We start from the raw sequence: 23,129 nt of genomic DNA on the forward strand, positions 1-23,129 counted from the left end.
GTGTGTGTGTGTCCCTCAGCCCAGCCTGCACCCTCTCCAGTCTGACATCCCTCTCACAATCCAGGATTGCTGGCTCCCAACCGCTCGCCTGCCACTGTCTGATTGCCCCTAACCGCTTCTGCCTGCCAGCCTGATCACCCCCTAGCCACTCTGCTGCCAGCCTGATCGACGCCTAACTGCCCTCCCCTGCCCCTAACTGCCCTCCCCTGATGGCCTGGTCACTCCTAACTGCCCGTCCCTGCAGGCCTGGTTGCCCCCAACTGCCCTCGCCTGCTGGCCTGGTCGCCCCTAACTACTCTCCGCTGCTGACCTGGTCACCCCTAACTGCCCTCCCCTGCAGGCCTGACCCCCCCAACTGCCCCCTCCCTTGCAGGCCTAGTCCCTCCCAACTACCCTCCCCTGCTGGCTTGATTGCCCACAACTGCCCTCCCCTCCCCTGCTGGCCATCTTGTGTTCACATGGGGGCGGCCATCTTGTGTGCTGGAGTGATAGTCAATTTGCATATTACCTCTTTATTATATAGGATTAATTTGGGTTTAACTAATCTTAAATTTTAAATTAATCTTTAATTTTCTGAGCATGTGACATCCTGGGGAGCAGACAGCCCTCAGACTTCCAGAACTGTGAGACAGTTTCTGTTGTTTAAGCCATCAAGTCTGTGGTTCTTAGGGCAGCCTTAGCAAACGAATCTATACAGTTTATTTTTTAAACATTCATTTTAGTGTAAGTAAAGCATCCTTTTCTGTCTACTATAAGGGAGGAGAAAAGTAAAGGGTGAGGAATTTCAAAGTGCTTTATTTGTCAAGAACTTAGAACAGAATTTCTCTCAGATAAACTTATTTCTTAAGAGTAAAAATAATTCAAACCATTATAACTTGAGCTAGATAAAATGTATATCCATCACACACTTAGTTATAAACACTAACTAAAATACTCCACTTAAGAATTTCCCCAATCAAGTGCCTTCATAAATTCCTCTTCAGTGAAAGACAGCATCTTGGCAGCTTCAATATGCATCTGTGTTTTTAAAAAAATTAATATGAAGACGTTTACTTTAGTATTAAGAATAAACCACACAACAACAGGAAGTTTGTAAAAGTGTGTCAAGTGCTGTCAAATTATAAGCTCTGTTGTAGGAATCTGTACTCTAATTCCAATAAACGTGATATATGAAACAGTAATTACATTCAAGAGTCAGCCTATAAAAGCCTATTTGTCTAGTGGTGGTATTGTACCAATTAACTGTTGGAAGACAATTCAATAATAGTTTAATACCTTAACCTAACCTTTGCAAAAAGGAGAAGAGGCAGAACCACAAATTCATATCTTCTCACTACCAGGTGACTCATGTAGAGAATGGAACAATAGTGATTTGGAATCAATTTTCACTCTTCAAGAGGCAATACAATCCCCTAAGATAAGTTATTCTTGTATATTGTACATTCTTTATTTAGGAAGTACCCATTCAGTATTTACCAGTCCCATTTTCCACATTACTAATTTACTTGCACAAAAATATCCACTTTCTTGGATGACACATTACAAATAAATCTTATATAAACTTTTGTGCCTAAGCATGTTAAAAAAAATACCTGAAGTACAAATACTAGTAAATACTTTAGGAGGGAGTTCCAAATAATATCTATGGGTTTTCTTTTTAATGTACACTCACCTTCTGCCTTTTTAAAACATCAATTAATTTTAATTGTTTCTTGAACCCCATCATTAATTCTCCTTTTTGTTTTTCTAGCTTCTTGTTTTCTGATTTTAATGCTTCAATTTTTTTGTGTTCTTCACTTGCTATATCCTATAAAAGAAAAAAAAAGTTCCATATATACTTTTTTCAGTCTTTTAATAGAAAAAGATTATAAAAACTATAATGAACTGAAATACAACATTTTTGGTGGATAGTTTTATTTGCATTACTAAATTACTGTAACTTTGATAACTTTTAATGATATTCAAGTCTCTCACATTTTAAAAAACGTTTTTGAAATAACAATTCTGTTATATTCCAGTAATAGTAAAGTAGCTTGTATTGAATCAACTCTCCAGATATTAGCAGATATAAACTCTGGACACAATTTTAAAAATATTTGAAGATGTAGGTGAGTAATCAATAGCAAAGTGGAGGTGGTAGGATTCTTGAAAAAAATGGAAGCATATTGGTTGAGAGTACTTTCCAGTTCATGAGTTCACTGGGGATAGACCTCAAGTCAGAAATACCAGTCTTATCCATGGGAAATCTTGGAAAGAATGGAGTCCTAGAAATCTGCATGTATATTTGCCTCTAATACTTGGCCGACACCTAAATAACCATGTGCAGCCACTGCCCATGACAAGTGAGACAGGTTAGAAGTTACTAAGTACTGGAAGATGTTATATAGTAAGTCCTCACTTAGCATCGTAGATTATTTTACTTAATGTCAGAGAAACTATATATAATGAAATCAATTTCAATACAAACAAGTTCCTATGGCATATCATCAACATTATAACAAAACAACATTGAATGAAATTACATTATTTGACCTGCTATACTTAAAACAAAGTTGAAGGAAGTCTTCCATGCAAAAGGAAAATGACACCAGAAGGAAATCTGAATCTACATACACATAAAGAAAAAACGAGTAACAGCAATAGTAATGTGATAAAATAGTAAATATGACTTTAAAACTTTTTTTTTTTAAATAGTGATGTCAGCAAGATGGCAGAGTAGGAAACTCCAGGGCACTTGTTCTCCAAGGAACTCCCATGGAAACACTGAATATACAGCACACACATTATTGGAGCATTGTGAGAACTCTAGAAGCCAAGTAAGCAGGAGCAACCAAGCAAGAACCACATTCAAAATACTAGGAAATGTCACTGCATTTATGTTCACCTCACCCTCCCCAGCACAGTGCACGAAGCCTCTCAATTCCCAGCTCCTCGCTTGGGAGGGAAAGAACAAGAACAGAACTTGGTTTGATGTTCTGACTTATATGAGGGCTGCCTTAGGGACTGTTTCGTCTCACCGGATGGAATGGTGGCGTAGTCTGAATATTAGGTTGGAGGCTGCTGAAAGCAGTGGTGGGCACTGCTGGACATGAGGACTGAAGGGGGTGTGCAGAACCACAGGTGCCCAGGGGCAAGAGATTATGGGCAGAGGAATAAAATACATCTAAGGCACATTAAGACATAGAGAAAAAAAATTAAAATGGCAACAGGAAGTTCTTCCCTGTTAGTAATAATGTGAAATGTAAATGAATTAAATTCCCCATATACTAGAAGAATGGGTTAAAAAAAATAGGACCAACTATAAGCTGTCTACAAGAGATTCACTTTCAATCTAAAGACATATATAGATTGAAAATGAAAGAATGCAAAAAGATATTCCATGGAATAGTAACCAAAAGAGAATAGGTGTGGCTCTAATAATATCAGGCAAAACAGTTACAAGACAAAAAAGGACATTATCCTTCCTATATAATGAGTGATATGCAAATTGACCATAACTCCAAGACACAAGATGGCCGCCACAAGATGGCCAGCAGGGGAGCTGGGAACTGTGGGCAGTTAGGGTTGATCAGGCCAGAAGAGGAGGGCAGTTGTGGGGGGGACCAGGCCTGCAGGGAGGGCAGTTATGGGCAATCAGGCAAGCAGGAGGGCAGTTAGGGGTGACTGGGCCGGCAGGGGAGGGCAGTTGGGGGAACCAGGTCTGCAGGGGAGGGCTGTTAGGGGTGATAGGCTGCCAAGGGAGGGCAGTTAGGGGTGACCGGGCCAGCAAGGGATGGCAGTTGGGGGCGACCAGGCCTGCAGGGGTGGACAGTTAGGGGCAACCAGACTGGCAGGGAAGGCAAGTTAGGGATGACCAGGATGGCAGGTGAGGACAGTTAGGGGCAATCGGGCTGGCCTGGGAGCAGTTAGGTGTCGATCAGGCTGGCAGGGGAGTGGTTTGGGGTGATCAGGCTGGCAGGCAGAAGCAGTTAGGGGCAGTCAGACAGAGGCAGGCAAGTGGTTGGGAGCCAGCAGTCTTGGATTGTGAGAGGGATGTCGGGCAGTCAGACATCCCTCAAGGGGTCCCAGATTGGAGAGGGTGCAGGCTGGGCTGAGGGCCACCCCCCCCCCCTGCCCGTGCACGAATTTCGTGCACTGGGCCTCTAGTATTATGATAAAAGTGTTAGTTCATTAAGGCACTACAACAATTATAAATATTATAAATATACAGTGTGCCCTCTCCAGTCTGGGACCCCTCAAGGGATGTCTGACTACCCAGTTAGACCCGATCCTGGTGCAATTGGGCCTAAACGGGCAGTTGTACATCTCTCTCTCAATCCAGGACTGCTAGCTCCCAACTGTTCACCTGCTTGATTGCCCCTAACCGCTTCTGCCTGCCAGCCTGATCACCCCCTAACCACTCCCCTGCAGGCCTGATTGCCCCTAACTGTCCTCCCCTGCAGGCCTGGTCGCCCACAACTGCTCTCCCCTGCTGGCCCGGTCACCCATAGCTGCCCTCCCTTGCCACCCTGGTTGATCCTAACTGCCCTCCTCTGCCGGCCTGGTCGTCACCAACTGCCCTCCCCTGCAGGCCTGATCCCCCCAACTGCCCACCTCTGCCGACCCGGTCACCCCTAACTGCCCTCACCTGCTGGCCTGATCGCCCACAACAGCCCTCCCCTGCCGGCCATCTTGTGTCCACATGGGGGCAGCCATCTTTGACCATGTGGGAGTGGCTTGTGTTGGAGTGATGGTGAATTTGCATATTACTCTTTTATTAGATAGGATATGCACAAATATCAGAGCTCCTAAGTATATGAAGCAAACATCAACAGAACTGGTAGGAGAAATAGAGAGCTCTGTAATAATAGGAGACTTCAATAATGGATAGTACAATCAGAAGATTAAGGGAACAGTAACACTCTAAATCACCAAGACATAATAATAGACATATTCAGAACATTCCACCCAACATTTTTCTCAAATATACATGGAACATTCTCCAATCATTAGGCCACTAACAAATCTTAGTAAATTATAATAGGTATCTTTCCTTTTCATATAATGAAATAGAAATCAATTGCAGAAGGAAAGCTGCAGTAGCTACAAACATGTGGGACTTAAGCAACCAATGGGCCAAAAAAATCAAGGGAATTTAGGAAAAAACTTCAGGCAAATTATAATGAAAATACAACATACCAAAACTTACGGGATACAGTGAAAAAAGTTCTAAGAGAAATTTATAGCTGTAAATACATTTAAAAAAGATGATCTTAAATCAACTTTATAATTTATGAAACTAGAAAAAGAATTACACCCAAAGTTATTTTAAGATTGGAAATAATAAAAATTAAAGCAGAGTTAATGAATATATAATAGAAAAATAGTGTAGAAAAATCAATGATATCAAGAGTTGGTTCTAGGAAAAAAAACAATAAAACTGACACACCTTTACCAAGAAAAGAGAAGGCTCAAATAATGTCAGAAATTAGAGAGGGACATTACAACATGATATCCCAGAAATACAAAGGATCATAAGATAATACTATGAATACCAACAAATCGGATAACCTAGATGAAATGGATAAATTGCTAGAAACTCACAACCTACTACAACTTAATGATGAAGAAATAGGACATGTGAACAGACCTATGACTGATAAGGAGACTGAAACAGTAATCAGATAGCTCAATATCAGATGCCTTTACTGGTGAATTCTACGAAACATTAAAAGAAGTAACACCAACTGTCCTCAAATTCTTCCAAACATGGAAGAGGACAAAACAATTCCAAACTCAATCTATGAGGCCAGCATTATTAACCTTTTGCACTCGTATGTCGAGTGTGACTCGACATGGTTAGCATTAGAATAAAGGAATCGAGAAAAAACAAGCGAGTGCAAAGGGTTAACCTGATACCAAAGCCAGACAAAGATACTGCAATAAAACTACAGACCACTATCCCTAATGAATATTGATGCAAGAATCTTCAACAAAATAATAGCAAACTGATTTCCACAGCACATGAAAAAAATTATACACCATGTGGGATTTATTGCTGGATTTGCAAGGATGATTCAACACATGAAAATGAATGTAACACAACACATCCTATGTAATAGAGGGAATGTGCTAATCGACCCTCATGCCGTCGCGAAGATGGCAGCGCCCACAGCCAATAAGGAGAGAATATGCTAATTGACTGCCTCGCCCTCAAAGATGGCGACACCTACAGCCAATAAGGAGGGAATATGCTAATTGACTGCCATGCCCTCAAAGATGGAGGCGCCAAGTCCCCTCAGTCTCGCCGGGGCGGCAGGTAAGTGGCAAGGCCGGGCCCATGCGCCTGCCTCCAGAGTCCTCCATTCCTCTCAGACCCCCAGCCACCCAGGGCCGGCCTGAGGCACAGGTAACCAAGGCCGGCCAAGGCTTGTGCTGCCAGCAGTGGCAGCAGCAGAGGTGTGATGGGGGCATTGCCTTCCCCTGATTGTCTGGTCACCTCCTGCCCTTGAGGGCTCCCAGACTGTGAGGGGGGCAGGCCAGGCTGAGGGAGCCCCCCTAACAGTGCATGAATTTTCATGCACTGGGCCTCTAGTTAAGAGAATAAAGGAAAATAATCACATGCTCATCTCAACAGACACTGAAAAACATTTGACAAAATTCAACATCTGTTCATAATAAAAACTCAACAGATTAGGTTTAGAAGGAACATACCTCAACATAATAACAGGCCATATATGGCAAGTCCATAGTTAACATCATACTAAATGGTACAAGGTTGAAAGCTTTTCCTCTAAGATCAGGAACAAGACAAGAGTGCCCACTCTTACCACTCCCATTCAACACAGTACCAGAAATCCTAGCTACAGTAATCAGGCAAGAAAAAAAAAAAAAAAGGCATCAGGATTGGAAAGAAAGGAGTAAAATTGTCTATTTGTTCATTACATGATTTTATATGGAAAAAATCCTAAAAACTCCACAAAAAAACTGTTAAGATCTAATCAACAAACTCACATTGCAGGATACAAAATTAACATTAAAATATCAGTAATCATTCTATAGACTAATAATTATCTATGAAAGAAATAAAACAATCCCCTTTACAAACTGCATCAAAAAAAAAAAAATACTTAAGAATAAACTTAACCAAGGAGGTGAAAGATCTGTACACTGAAAACTATAAGACATTGATAAAAGTTATCAAAGAAGAGACAAGAAAATGGGAAGAATTAGTATTATTAAAATGTTCGTATTACCAAAGCCACCTATCAAATCAATGCAACTCTCTATCAAGATTCCAATGACAGTTGTTACAGATATAGAAAAAACAATCCTAAAATTTATATGGGACCACAAAAGATACCAAAGTGACAAAGCAAATCCTCAGAAAGAACAACAAACTGGAGGCATCACACTTCCTGATTTCAAACTACATATAAAGCTGTAAAAATCAAAATAGTATGGTATTGCATAAAAACAGAAAATGTAAACCAAAAGAATAGAATCTAGTGTCCAGAAATAACCCATGCACATAAAATCAACTAATACTTGACAAGGAAGCCAAGAATACACAATGGGAAAAAAGAATGAAACTAGTCACCTATCTTACACCACCCACAAAAATTAATTCAAAATGGGTTAAAGACTTAAATCTAAGACCAAAAGCCATGAAATGCCTGGAAGAAAACTTGATAGTAAATACGCAGTAATATACAAACAAAATGTCATTCCATTGTTTAAATTGCTCACCCATAATGCAGTCCTGGGGTCGGACGTTTGTCTTTAATACATCTAAGTTGTTTATATAAAGTTGATGGTTTTATACTAAGTTGTTCACATACCAGGTCATTACTTAAACTTGCAAAATGGCTGGCTATAATTAGGAGACTCGTCTGTTGTCATGGAAGCAATTTTTACTTTCTACTTGTTTAATGTGTATGCTAAAATAAAAATCAAATCTATAACCAGAAATAGCAAATCCTGACATAATTGGTTATTTCACTTCATTTTTTTCAGACTTCCTTTAGAATGCACCAAATTAAAAATAATCTATAATAATAAACGCATAATATGCAAATCGACCGAATGGCCGAACAGCAGAACAACCATCTGTACGACCTTCTGGACGAAGCCGGGGCTGCGAGGGCCGAGGCAGCAGCCGGGGCTATGAAGGATTTTGTGCATAGGGCCTCTAGTCTATATAATAAAAGCCTCAGCAACCATTACGGCAGAATGACTGGTTGCTATGATGCGTACTGACCACCAAGGGCAGATGCTTAATGAAGGAGCTGCCGCCTGGTGGTCAGTGCGTTCCCACAGAGGGAGCAGCCACTCAGCCAAAAGCCGGGCTAACGGCTGGCAAGCAGCAGCCAGTGGCGGGAGCCTCTCCCACCTCCGCAGCAGCACTAAGGAGGAGCGAGCCGAGTGGTAAGGAGCGAGCAGGCAGGCAAAAAGGAGCGAGGATCCTGGATTGCGAGAGAGACGTCCAACTGCCGGCTTAGGCCTGATCCCTGGCATCCCCCAAGCAGTCCTGGACTGCAAGAGGGCGCAGGCTAGGCTGAGGGACACCTCCCCCAACCCCCATTGCATGAATTTTGTGCACCAGGCCTCTAGTACTGTAATAACATGCTAATTACTGGTAAGTCTGTAGACTTCCTAATTTGTTCATTTAATGACTTCTATTGATAAATCCCCATCATCATGCCATCATTATAAGCTCTTAAATATGAACATAGTAAGTGCATACAGTATAAACTATCTTGCAGAAGACATCTTAAAACTCTATAGTCACTGCAACATATTTGCCTCTATTCAACTTGGAGGACTTACCAAGATCAGTTTTGTTCAATGCCCTATGTTATGTTAATTTAATCTAAAATATATCATTTTATGTAATGGGTTTAGCTCCTAATTTCATCACCCAACCCATCCTATCTAATAAAATAGAAACATGCAAATTGACCATACCTCTGCTATGCCCACAAGCCATGCCCACCAGCCAATCAGGAACAAGTATGCAAATTAACCCAACAAATATGGCAGTGGCCAAAGAGCTGGAGCAAGCAGGAGGCTTGGGTTGCCCCCAGTGATGAAGGAAGCCAAGCTTCCTGCCCGCTCCTGACAGCCCTGGCCTCCACTCAAGGCTACAAAGTTTCAATTGTAGAAGATAAATAAATCCCAACAAAAATGGTGGCAGCCATGGAGCTGGAGAGAGCAGTAGGCTTGGGTTGCCCCTGGCGATGGAGGAAGCCAAGCTTCCCACCCAGCCTGGTCAGCCCAGGTCTCCGCTTAAGACTACAAAGTTTCAATTATAGAAGATATATAAATCCCAGATACCAGGGCCTCCACTTGGGTCGCCGGGGGTGTGTGGCCAACCTGCAAACCACCATAGGCCCCTCACCCAGGCTGCCCCATTCCCCAAGGGAACCCCCACCCTGATCCAGGACACCCTTCAGGGCAAACCAGCTGGCCCCAACTTGTGCACCAGGCCTCTATCCTAACTAATAAAAGAGTAATATGCAAATTGATCATCACTCCAACACAAGATGGCTTCCCCATGTGGTCAAAGATGGCTGCCCCCATATGGACACAAGATGGCCGCCACAAGATGGCCGCCACAAGATGGCCATCAGGGGAGGGCAGTTGGGAGGGACCAGGCCTGCAAGGGAGGGCAGTTGTGGGCGATCAGGCCAGCAGGGGAGGGCAGTTGGGGAAGACCAGGCCTGCAGGAGAGGGCAGTTAGGGGTGACCAGGCCTTCAGGGGAGGGCAGTTAGGGGTGACCAGGCCTTCAGGGGAGGGCAGTTAGGGGTGACCAGGCCTGCAGGGGAGGGCAGTTAGGAGCAATCAGGCTGGCAGGGGAGCAATTAGGCATCAATCAGGCTGGCAGGGCAGTAGTTAGGGGGTGATCAGACTGGCAGGCAGAAGCCGTTAGGGGCAATCACAGGAAGGCATGCAGGCAAGCAGTTGGGAGCCAGCAATCCTGGATTGTGAGAGGGATGTCAGATTGGAGAGGGTGTAGGCTGGGCTGAGGGACACACCACCCCCATGCACGAATTTCATGCACCAGGCCTCTAGTTGTTAAATATTGTCCTAAGAGAGAGATTTCAATGGAGCAAAACTTTCCGCTTGACACAGAACCAAAAACTATAGCTAATATTTTATAGTGTACAAAATGTTTTCACACACATCAATATTTGAGTCTTCATTTATTCAACAGATATTTTAGGAATTAAATGGTAATTCTATGGCAATCATTTGTTAGATACTGGGAATACCAAGAATATTCTCACAATCTTACCTAATAATAGACAAACATGTAAATTGACAGTACCTTCGCTATGCCCATAGCCAATCAGAGTGAGTATCCAAATTAACCCAAAAAAGATGGTTAATTTGCATATATAGGCGCCCAGCGCCTGTGTCCCAGGAACATCCTGGCACTTAGGTCACTGTGAGTTAAGGCTGAGTGGGCCCAGAGCAGCCTGGGAAGGGCCTGAGCCAAGGGGCTCCTGGGCAGGGCCAAGCCTGCCATCAGAACGAGGGGGCAGGAGCAGAGCCTGCGATCACAGGGAGCTGGGGGTCCCCTGCCCAAGGCCAAAAGCCTCGGCCAGAGGCTTTCAGTCTGGGCAGGCCTGGACAGGGGCAGAACCTGAGATCGCAGGGAGCTGGGGGTCTGCTCCTGCCCAGGGCCAAAAGCCTGCAATCGCAGGGAGCTGGGAGTCCCCTGCCCAAGGCCGCTTTCGGTCTGGGCAGTCCTGGACAGGGACGGAGCTGGTGATCACAGGGAGCTGGGGGTCCCCTGCTCTGGGCAGGAGCGGAGCCTGCGATCTCAGGGAGCTGGGAGTCCCCTGCCCAAGGCCGCTTTCAGCCTGGGCAGGGGCGGAGCCAGCGATTAGAGGGAGCTGGAGGGCCCCTGCCCAGGCCTGAAGCTTCGGCCAGGGCCCAGCCCGCGATTGGTGTGACCTATAGAGGAAACACCTTTTCTGACTGCACATTGGCTAAGCTTCCTGTATGCCACTGGTAATATTCTTAGTAACTTGGGTAATAAGAATCCAAAAAGGTGATCTAGGGTTTTTCCTCCACACTTCTGGAGAAAAAAACAAAGGTCCACTGCTGGAGGGCTAAGAAATGTCATATTCTGCCCTAGCCGGTTTGACTCAGTGGATAATGCCTCGACCTGCCAACAGCGGGGTCTGGGTTGATTCTGATCAAGGACATGTACCTAGGTTGCAGGCTCCTCCCTGGCCGGGGCCCAGATCAGGGCTCATACAGGAGGCAACCAATCAAAAGTGCTCCTCTCACTTTGATGTTTCTCTCTGTCTTTCCCTTTCTCTTCCACATTCTCTAAAAGTCAATGGAAACATATCCTCAGGTGAGGATAAAAAATGAAAATAAAGAAATGCATATCCTATGAAAGACACATCTTGAAAATGCCTGAAGAAAGTTGTCATTTTTTCTTGGTGAAGGGACTGGAGTCCGAGTTGATGAAACACCTTGGTGGCTGCGGTGACTGGCAATGGCTGCAGCAGCAGGGTAATGGGGCTGGTGCCTTCCCCTGATCAGCCCGGTTGCCTCCCACAAAGGGAGGCCAGACTGCGGCTTAGGCCTGCTCCAAGGGGAGCGGGCGAGTGGGCCTAAGCTGTCAGTAGGACATCCCCTGAGGGGTCCCAGTATGTGAGAGGGGGCAGGTTGGGCTGAGGGACCCCCCACCCCCAGTGCATGATTTTCGTGCACTGGGCCCCTAGTAATTCTATAACAGTGGTTATCAAAATGTTATCTCAGACCCAGTGGCATCAGCATCACCTGGGAATCTGTTAAAATGGCACACTCTCAGGCCTTACCCCAGATCTACTGAAACAGAAACTCTGGGCTGGGGCCCAGCAATCTATGTTTTAATGAGCCCTCTAGGTGAACCAGTCACCTGTAAAAGAGCCCCTTGTATTATATACTAAAAAATTGAGGCTCAAAGAAGGATACAACAAACGAGAAAGAAAGAGACTTTTCTTCTTCATTTATCCCAAAATTAGAAAAGTGTCTGGCAGATATGTTGGATGAAAATAGTGAATGAATCCTCCAAAGAGTTGTGCTATCACCCAATTATAGCAATTGCCCAAGCAATGTAATTCTTACTGAAGATGTACATACTGATATTGAGTGTATTTCTCCAAAAAGAAATGTTTACCATGACAATAAGAATTATAATTAAAAAACTATTTAGACTCTTGCATAAAAGAGGAAGCTATCAAAGTTGATCAGTACTGAAACCTTTCCATGTTTCCATACCTTGTTATTCTGTCTTAATTTACTTAGCTCCAATTTACATTTTTCTGCTTCTTCTAGAGCCCTATTCAAGCGAACCTCCGTGGCACTTTGAGTAGTGGCAGCTTGTTTTTGTAGTCTTTTTTTATTTTCTAATTCCTGTACAGTAAAAAGAAAATGAATGGAACATTTATAAATATATCGTAAGTTCCCTCTATTAGTCTGCAATATTTTCCATTTCATATTCCTTGCTTTCTTCAAAATTTTACACACATGCCACCACCAGAGGCTGAACACTGAGTGACAGAGGTCTCAGAGAATTCTTACCCTGAATTGGTATTAGAAAAATATATCTTTAAAGATATAGTTGCAAATTAAGCTTTCAGATTATTTTTTGTTTGGAATTTTCTGCCTCTTTTTATTGATCCCAAGATACAGTAGTCATGCCCTCTATTGTATAAGCAACTTTTTATAACTACAGTTATTCCTTTGGTAACAACCCAAAACACCAAATGTAAAACACAAACTCATAAATACTATTTGTGTAAACCTGACAAACATTTAAAAAATAAATATTTAGTACAGCGCGTTCTACATTAGCCTTACAGGGAAATCCCAATTCTATGCAAAAATAACAGCTCTTACGGGTTATTTTCCACATATCAGGGTGGGTTTAGACCTGCATTTCTGCAAATATTCTAAGAGTTGCTGTTGCAGAGAATCTGTAGGCCACACAAAAAAGAAACAAGAACATATAGGATAAACTCCCAACTCCACCATAATCTGGCACCATAATCTCATTTCCTGCCACAGATGTTAACTTTGGCTATTATCAACAGTACTTGGCTATCCCCCAAACCACCATGACATTTCTTGCCTCTGAGCCTTCACTCATGCTTTTCCTTCTGCCCTGATCCCTCCCTACTCTTCATTTTTACCTGGCTAGCACATACTCCCCTTTAAGACAGCTAGGACTATACACTATGGTTTTACCTTCTCCCAGAAGACTTTCCTCACTATCCTCCCAGGTTAGATTAGTACCGTTCTTCAGAGCTTCAATAGCATCTTGATATACATACATGATAGTCCCTGTTGTATGAAACTGAATCTATCCATTTTGTTTGTTTCCCCCACTACAGGGTAAGCTCCTTGAGGATACAGAATATAGAAATTAGGAACTGTCCTAATTTATATATTCCCAGAACTTTGGTGGCATATAATAGGCACTAATGACATGTTAGTTGAATGGGTTTTATTTTTAAATACTTCACTTGATCTTCTTTGTATCACCTGCAATGCCTAGTACAGAGCCTTTTACAAAGAACATAATAAATATGGAATTGAAATGAGGGAGTTAAAAATACAGTTATCTGTTTCCTTTTGTAAGTTTTTCTCCTGGCTGTATCACTGTGCTGTATTTGAAAACTGATCTCCCTGGCTCCAAGTAATTACAGGGAAAACAAAACACATGCTGCTCTTTATGTAGGTTTCTAAACAAATCAGACTGTGTATGGATACCATCTGCTATCACCAGCCTTCTTCACAGCTTTCTGGTGGAAGCTTACACTAAGAACAAGCCTGATTTATCTCACTGTTCACATAGAAAAAGCAAAGATTCTCTCGTTAACTACAAAGTCCACAATTCTTGGTGACTTTGTAACCTACTTCACAGAAAAATGAAAACCATCCTTCAACACATGATGTCCTCCCTAACCCTGATTCAATACTGCCCAATCCCTTTCTTGAAGTGAAAAAGAAAAAGTATAGTCAGAAGAATAGTAAAGTAGGAAATAAAGTTTCCTATGTAAGTAAATCCACTATAGAAATAAAAAACCTTATTAAAAACTTGAAAACATTTTTCAATCATTTCAAGTACTTTTTACAAAGTGCAGACAGGATACCAATACTGTTATGAGAGAGCTTGCATCCTGAAATCTCACCTAATAATAGACAAACATGTAAATTGACCGTACCTCTGCTAAGCCCACAGCCAATCAGAGTGAGTATGCAAATGAAAGGCTAAAGATGGCAGCCGCCCAGATGCTCCAGGCACAGAGTGGCCAGGCGGGGCAGAACGCCTGCTATGAGAGGGAGGGCAGAGGGCAAAGGGATCTACAGGAGTGGAGTGCCACAGCAAATACAAGACTGCAGACACCGGAGTCTTCAGTGAAGACAAAAATGGCAGACTCTGGTAAAAGCAAAGGCCTGGGTCCTGGGTGTTGGAGGAAAACCGGTGCTGGAAGCCAAGGGAAGGAAGGCCTATTGCATGAATCTCTTCGTACAACGGGCCTCTAGTTACTCAATATAAAGTAAATCTACAGTCACAAAAAATTAAGCAGTTTTCATACTGCTAGAGAAAAATTTTGTGAAATAAAAAAAAAGCTGAGGTACCAATACATATATCAAAGAGTGATAAGTTATTAAAAGTGGCGTCCCTTAAAAATCAAGATAAAAAGAAACTAAAAAAAAAACCATCTACCTTGCAAAAAAATTATGATACCTAGGAATAAACTTAACTAAGGAGGTAAAAGAGATAAACAAATAGAAGAATATACTGTGTTCATGGATTGGTAGAATCAACATCATTAAAATGTTCATACTACCCAAAGCCATCTATAGAGTTGGTGCACTCCCCATTAAAATACCAATGGCATATTTCACAAACCTAAAACAAACTCTCCAAAAATTCATATGGAATAAAAACCCCCGAATAGGTGCAGCAATCTTGAGAAAGAAGAACAAAGTTGGAGGGATCACAATACCAGATATCAAGCTATATTATAAAGCCACGATTCTCAAAACTGCCTGCTACTGGCACAAGAACAGAGAAATAGATCAAATGAACAGAACAGAGAACCCAGAAATTGACACAAGCCATTATGCTCAATTAATATTTGACAAAGGAGGCAAAAGCATACAATGGAGTCAAGACGTCTCTTCAATAAATGGTGTTGGGAAAATTGGTCACATACCTGCAAAAAATTAAACTAGACCACCAACTTACACCATACACAAAAATAAACTCAAAATGGATAAAGAACTTAAATGTAAGACGGGAAACCATAAAAATCTTAGAAGAATCCACAGGCAGCAAAATATCAGACATATGTTGTAGCAATAGCTTTACTGATACAGCTCCTAGGGCAATGGAAACTAAGGAGAAAATAAACAAATTGTACTACATCAAACTAAAAAGCTTCTGTACAGCAAAAGAAATCATCAACAAAACAACAAGAAAGCCCACTGCATGGATACCTAATAGAAACCTATTTGCCAATGTTATATCTGATAAGGGCCTAATCTCCAAAATTTATAGGGAACTCATACATCTTTTTAAAAAATATATATTTTATTGATTTTTACAGAGAGGAAGGGAGAGGGATAGAGAGTTAGAAACATCAATGAGATGAGAGAGAAACATCGATCAGTTGCCTCCTGCACACCCCCTACTGGGGATGTGCTCACAACCAAGGTACATGCCCTTGACTGGAATCGAACCTGGAACCCTTGAGTCCGCAGGCTGACGCTCTATCCACTGAGCCAAACCAGTCAGGGTGGGAACTCATACATCTTAACAAAAAGAATATAAATAATCCAATAAAAAAATGGGCAAAGGACTTAAAAAAAAACACCTTTTGAAAGTGGACATACCAGAAGACCAAGAGACATATGAAAACATGCTCTAAGTCACTAATCATCCAAGAGATGCATATAAAAACGACAATGAGGTATCATCTCACACTTGTCAGAATGGCTATCATCAACAAATCAACAAATGGCAAGTGCTGGTGAGGATGTGGAGAAAAAGGAACCCTCATGCACTGCTGGTGGGAATGCAGACTGGTGCAGTCACTATGGAAAACAGTATGGAGTTTCCTCAAAAAATTAAAAATGGAACTCCCATTTGACCCAGTAATCCAACTTTTAGGAATATATCCCAAGAAACCAGAAACACCAATCAAAAAGGACATATGCAACCCTATGCTCAAAGCAGCACAATTTACAATAGCTAAGATTTGGAAACAGCCTAGGTGCCCGTCAGCAGATGAGTGGATTAAAAAGCTGTGTTACATCTACACAAGGGAATACTATGCTGCTGTAAGAAAGAAAGATCTCTTACCATTCGCAATAGCATGGATGGATCTGGAGAGCATTATGCTAAGTGAAATAAGGCAGCCAGAGAAAGATAAATATGACATAATCTCACTCATTTGTTGAATATAATGAACATCATACACCGATGAACAAAAATAGATATAGAGACAGAGAAGCATCGAACAGACTGTCAAACTTATCAGCGGGAAGGCAAGGGAGGGCTGGAGGAAGGATAAGAGATCAACCAAAGGACTTCTTTGCGTGCATATAAGGATAACCAATGGTCACACACTAGAGGGGTGAGGGCATGTGCCGGGGGTGTGGGGTGGCCCGGGGGAGGTCAATAGGGGAAAAAGGAGATACATATAATCTTACCTAATAAAAGAGAAACATGCAAATTAACCATCACTCCACTACGCCTACAGCCAACCAGAGTGAGTATGCAAATTAACCCAACAAAGATGGAGGTTAATTTGCATATGCAGGCTCGCGGAGCAGCGGAGAGGGGGTGACACCTGCTATGAGGGGAAAGGGGGCGGCGGAGGGAGCTACTGGAGCGGTGCTCCGGACAGAAGCGGGGACTTGCGGGCTCCTAGGCAGCTGGGAGTGAAGCCAGGGGAAGGAAGGCCTATTCTTGCACGAATATCATGCAACAGGCCTCTAGTACTATATATAATACTTTAAACAATAAAAAAGATAAGGTTTTGAATCTGATTCTAAATCACAATATTATACAGTGTTTATTGAAAATACGGCAATTTGTACTAGAAAACTGTAGGGAAAAAACTTTGCTCTTATTGGGACTTTAAATATAGCAACTAGTATTTTCTTTTTTTTTAAATTTCAGTTTAATTTTTCCTTTTTATTCAATTTATTAGGGTGATGCTGGTTAACAAAATCATAAATCTCAGGTGCACAATTCCACAAAACATCATCTGTACACTGTATTGTGTGTTCATCATTCCAAATCTTTATGTTTAATTTTATATGGAACTGCCGGACCTTTCTCCAAAATGTATCATCTTATACTTGTACCAACAATATATGAGTTTCTGGTCAACATTTGTTCTTAATTATTTCTTTCTGTTTTAGCCATGTGGGAATGTATGTAGTGGTATTAATTTGTATTTCCCTGGCACCTAATGATGTTGAGCATCTTCTCATGTGCTTATTTGCTATTCATGTATTTTCTTTAGTGATGGGTCTATTAAAATGTTTTTGTACCCTAAAAAGTATTGATAATAAAAATAAATAAACAAAATACCTAGGAATATATTTAACCAAGGAGGTAAAAGACTGTACTCAGGAAATTATAAGACACTGAAGAAATAAACCAAAGAAGATACAAATGAAGTATACACCATGCTCATGGATAGGAAAAATTAACATAGTTAAGATGTCCATACTACCCAAAGCAATCTATAGAATCAAAGCAATCCCTATCAAAATATTAATGGCATTTTTACAGAAGTAGAATAAACCAAAAATGTATATGAAACCACAAAAGACCCCAAGTAGCCTTTGCAATCTTGAGAAAGAATAACAAAGTTCTTTAGGTATCACACTACCTGATATCAAACTATACTATAATGCCACAGTAATCAAAACAGCATGGTACTGTCATAAAAACAGACACATAAATCAATGAAACAGAATCAAGTGCCCAGAAAAACCCCCCACACTTATATGATCAATTAATATTTGACAAAGGAGGCAAGAACATACAATGGGGTAAAGACACTTTATTTAAGAAATTATATTGGAAAAACTGGACAGATACATGTGGAAATATAAAACTAGACCACCTTCTTACACTATATACAAGAACAAACTCAAAATGAATTAAAGACTTAAATGTTAGACTTGATACCATAGAACTCCTAGAAGAAAACATACACAGCAAACCCTAACATTTCTCTTAGCAATATTTTTTCTGATATATTTTTTCTTAAGGGAAATAGAAAAAAATAAACAAATGGGACAACATCAAACTAATAAGTTTTTGAACAGTAAAAGAAACCATTAAAGAAAGAAAAAGACAACTTACTAAATGAAATAAAACAGTCACCATCGATATATCTAATAAGGAGTTAATATCCAAAATTTATAAAGAACTCAAGACAACTCAAGACCAAAACAAACAGTACAATTAAAAAATGGCTGAGGATCTGAAAAGGCACTGCTCCAAAGAGGGCATATAGATGGCAAATAAATATGAAAAGAAGCTCAATATCACTAATCATCAGAGAAATGCAAATTAAAACCACAGTGAGGTATCACCTGTGAGAATGTCTATCATCAATAAATCAACAAAAACAAGTATTGGCAAGGATGTGGATAAAAAGGGAACCCTCGAGAGTTCCCCGTGGACCGTCCTGGCCGGGTTGCTCAGGCCTCCTGCACCCCGCAGCCCGGCCAGCACTGGAGTGGGCCTTGCTCACTTGCCTTGCCCCTGGGTGGACTGGCCTCCCATACTGCCCATGCTGCCCACGCCCCGCACCACTGGCCGCCTGAGGAAGAGTCCCGGCCATGATCGCCTCCGGAAGGATATTTTTGCATCTTGAAGATAAAGTAATAATCTTCTCTTCAATAAATGAATTTTTGTCACTTTCTGTGAACTAAAGCGATTCAATGTCTTTCCTGGATTGTTTCTGTACTTCACAAACACAAGTTGAATCACTCAGGACTGAGAAACAGTCTGAAACCAGTATCCATCAAAACTTGGTTGGTAAGCCAACCCTTCCCTGGTTGTCTCCATCTGCTAGACCAGTGGTCGACAAACTCATTAGTCAACAGAGCCAAATATCAACAGTATAACGATTGAAATTTCTTTTGAGAGCCTAAAACCGACTTCTACGAATGGGCCATGAAGTTTAAGTTGCACTGTATGTGTGTGCCCGCACGTGGTATTTTGTGGAAAAGCCACACTCAAGGGGACAAAAAGTCGCATGTGGCTCACGAACCACAGTTTGCCAACCACTGTGCTAGACCCAGTGAAGTGATCTGTTCCACCAATGCTTCTCACTATGAACTCCAAGTGGAAATAGGAAGAGGCTTTGATAACCTGACTTCTGTCCATCTTACACGGCATACTCTCACAGGAACTCTGGTGACTATCAAAATCACAAATCTGGAAAACTGCACTGAAGAATGCCCAAAAGCTTTACAAAAAGCTGTGATTCTATCCCACTTTTTCCGGCACCCCAATATTATAATTTATTGGACTGTTTTCACTGTTGGCAGCTGGCTTTGGGTTATTTCTCCATTTATAGCCTACTAGAGGCCCAATGCACAAAGATTCATGCAAGAATGGTCCTGCCTTCCCCTAGCTGCCGGCACTGCCTTCGCTCTGGCCAGAGCAGCCATTTTGCTCCAGGCCCAGAGCCGCCTTTCCACCTTCCCACATTACCCAGAGGCCTGAAGTGGCTAGGGCGATGCGGAACCGGCCGCTTGGCGCCTGCATATGCAAATTAATCTTCCATCTTTGTTGGTTTAATTTGCATACTCACTCCTGACTGGCTGGTGGGCATTGTGAAGGTACGGTCAATTTGCATCTCTTTTATTAGTGTAGTGTAGATCAGGCATCCTCAAACTATGGCCCGCGGGCCACTTGCGGGTGTTTTTGCCGTTTTGTTTTTTTTACTTCAAAATAAGATATGTGCAGTGTGCATAGGAATTTGTTCACAGTTTTTTTTAAACTATAGTCTGGCCCTCCAACAGTCTGAGGGACAGTGAACTGGCCCCCTGTTTAAAAAGTTTGAGGACCCCTGGTGTAGATGGTTCAGCAAGTCAGTTCTTGAGGACTTACTTTCCTGAAGGAATGAGTGAAACTTTAATAAGAAACATTCTCTTTGGAGCAGTGAGAGGGTTGAACTATCTACACTAAAATGGCTGTATTCACCGGAGTTTTAAAACCAGCCATACCCTCATTTCTGGTGATGGCCTAGTGACCCTCTCTGGCCTGTCCCACCTGCATAGTTTGGGTTAGCACAGACAGAGGCATAGGGCTGTGTTTTATTTCCTACAGTTCAGCACATCAGTGCAGCTGTGGCTGAGTCCAGAACTACTGAAACAGGATTTACATGGATACAATGTAAAGTCAGATATTTACAGTGTTGGCATTACAGCGTGTGAATTGGCCAGTGGCAGGTACCTTTCCAGGACATGCATAGGACTCAGATGCTGTTACAGAAACTGAAAGGTCCTCCTTATAGCCCATTGGATATCAGTATCTTCCCTCAGTCACAATCCAGAAGGAAGAATTCCCGGTCAGGTATAGAATCTGGGATTAGAGAAAGTGTACTTGTCTGCAGTGGAACTTGAACAGTAAATAGTGACAGATTCCAAACACCATCCTCAAAAACTTTCTCCCTTGCCTTCTTCAGCTTGGTTCAGCTCTGTTTGCAACAAGATCCTGAGAAAAGGCCATCAGCAAGCAGTTTATTGTCCCATATTTTCTTCAAACAGATGAAGGAAGTGAGCCAGGATGCAATCCTTTCACTGTTGCCTCCAGCTTATCAAAAGCCATCAGTAGCACTGCCTCCAGCCCACCTTGGAATGAGCCAGACTCTGACTTCCCAGATGAAAAAGACGCAAACTGGAAATTCTAGGGCTGCCAAATCCTTTCCATCCTATATACTTGACACTTTCTCCCTGCTGCTTTTCTTCTGTATTTCTAGGTACAAATACTAGAATTATACTTAAAAATACAATTGGCGCACTGGAGAATCTACCATTTAACCCTTTGCACTCGCTTGCTTTTTTCTCGATTCCTTTATTCTAATGCTAACTGTGTCGAGTCACACTTGACATCCGAGTGCAAAAGGTTAAAACCACTATATTCAAAGGAGCATGAGTTCGTAGCCCCTTTGGTTAGCTCAGAGCGCTACTACACCTCCAGGGAAACTTTAGAAGTATTCGTCTAGCTGCACTTAGTGTTATCTATTCTCACCCCCTCCACCCCCACCCCCAAAGCTGTGACTAATTCTTCTTGATCTCAATATAATTTTTGAGCCATTTAATTCTTTTAGCATTTCCTGCCCTCAGGGAATGTGCCCTCAAAGAACACATTTTTTACTTCCAGATTTTCGAGCATTTTTGATCAGCTATTGTTAGACCAACAGGTTAGTTGATTCTGGCATCAACCCCTTGTTTGGTAATAGGGAAAAGTTTATACTTTCCCATTTTCTTCTGTTAATACTTATGGTAATATCAAACTGAGCCTCACTCACATTAAATTATTCACTTGAAATATATTTAAAAAGGGGGGGGGGATCCTCATGCACTGATAGTGGGAATGCAGATTGTTGTAGCTACTACAGAAAACAGTATGGAGGTTCCTCAAAAAATTAAAAATAGAATTACCTTATAACCCAGAAACTCTACTCCTATATATCTGAAGAAATGGAAAACACTAATTTGAAAAGATATATGCACCCCTATTTTCATTGCAGAGTTATCTACAATAGCCAAGATATGGAAGCAACCCAAGTGCCCATAAACAAACAAGTGTATAAAGAAGATGTGCTACATATGCAATGAAATATTACTCAGCCATAAAAAGAATGAAATCTTACCATTTGTGACAACATGGATGGACCTAGAGGGAAGTATGCTAAGTGAAATCAAAAGGACAAAATAAACAAACAAAACAGAAACAGAATCATAGATGCAGAGAACAAACTGATGGTTGCTAAATGGGAGAAAGGTTCTGAGGCTGGGTGAAAAGGGGTTGTAATCAATATTATTGTAATAACTATGTATGGTGCCAGGTGGGTACTTGAGATACTGGGGTGATCATGTTGAAAATTATATAATTGCCTAACCACTATGCTGTACACCTGAACTAATATGAAATAATACTGAATGTCAACTGTGATTGAAAAATAAAGTAAAAAACACCACTATTATAATCCTAAATGTATGAACATCCAAAACAGAGACTTGAAATACATGAAGCCAAACTGATATAATTGAAAGGAGAAACAAATCTACAATTCTAGTCAGAAAATTCAACACCAGCACCCCCCTCTCAATATTATTATTATAACTAGAAAAATCAGTAATGATATGGAATACTTGAAAAACACTATCAATAAATTTCGCCTCACTGATATTTATAGAACACTCCACTCAACACAGCATAATATACTTTCCTTTCAAGTGCACATGAAGCATTCACCAAAGGAGGCCAAATGCTGGTTCATAAAAATAATTGGAACAGATTTTAGATGAAATCATACAGAGTAGTTTCTCACAAAAGAATTAAATTAGAAATCAATTAACAGGAAGATGAAAAATCCGTAATTATTTAGAAATTAAACAATACAATTGTAAATAATCTAATAATCAAAAAAATCAGAGAAAATTGAACTTAATGAAAAAAGACAATATCAAAATTTGTGGATGCAGTTAAAGCAGCATTTAGAGGAAAATTTATAGCTTTAAATGCCTCTATTAGAAAAAAATACAAAATTATCTAAGCCTTAAGAATCATAAAAAAATAAGAGCAAAAGGAAATGCTAAAGGGTAGAAATCAATAAAATAGAAAATTAACAAACAGTAGGAAAAAAATCAATGAAGTCAAATGTTGATTTATTGAAAAGTTCAGTGAAATTGATAAGTATCTAGTTAGACTGATTAAGAATAAAACAGAGAAGAGGCAAATTATTAATATGAAGAATTAAATAGGAGCCATTATTATAGATCATAAAGGCATCTATATATATAAAGAGCCAGGGTCGTAACATCCAAAATGACCGAAGGCTCAACCGAATGCCAGGCTGCGCATGCAGCA

The 23,129-nt window shown here is 41.2% G+C and overlaps 1 protein-coding gene and 1 pseudogene across 3 annotated transcripts in view; one reads left to right on the forward strand and one right to left on the reverse strand.

Annotated features, from left to right (window-relative positions):
* TEX9 (testis expressed 9) overlaps window positions 1-23,129 on the reverse strand; it is a 73,020-nt gene that overhangs the window by 7,436 nt on the left and 42,455 nt on the right. The window contains exons 10-12 of one of the 3 annotated variants that reach the window (XM_054716206.1): window positions 12,263-12,397; window positions 1,673-1,807; window positions 940-1,017 (exon numbers count right to left, since the gene is read on the reverse strand). In XM_054716206.1, coding sequence (XP_054572181.1) covers window positions 940-1,017; window positions 1,673-1,807; window positions 12,263-12,397 — 348 coding nt within the window. Of the gene's footprint in view, window positions 1-779; window positions 1,018-1,672; window positions 1,808-12,262; window positions 12,398-23,129 lie in introns of those variants that run through there. The other 2 variants (XM_054716205.1, XM_054716207.1) reach the window with 2 other exon arrangements.
* LOC103287454 (STE20-related kinase adapter protein beta-like) lies at window positions 18,965-21,000 on the forward strand (annotated as a pseudogene).

This window comes from Eptesicus fuscus, chromosome 5 (assembly GCF_027574615.1).
Source record: "Eptesicus fuscus isolate TK198812 chromosome 5, DD_ASM_mEF_20220401, whole genome shotgun sequence".
Lineage (NCBI taxonomy): Eukaryota > Metazoa > Chordata > Mammalia > Chiroptera > Vespertilionidae > Eptesicus > Eptesicus fuscus.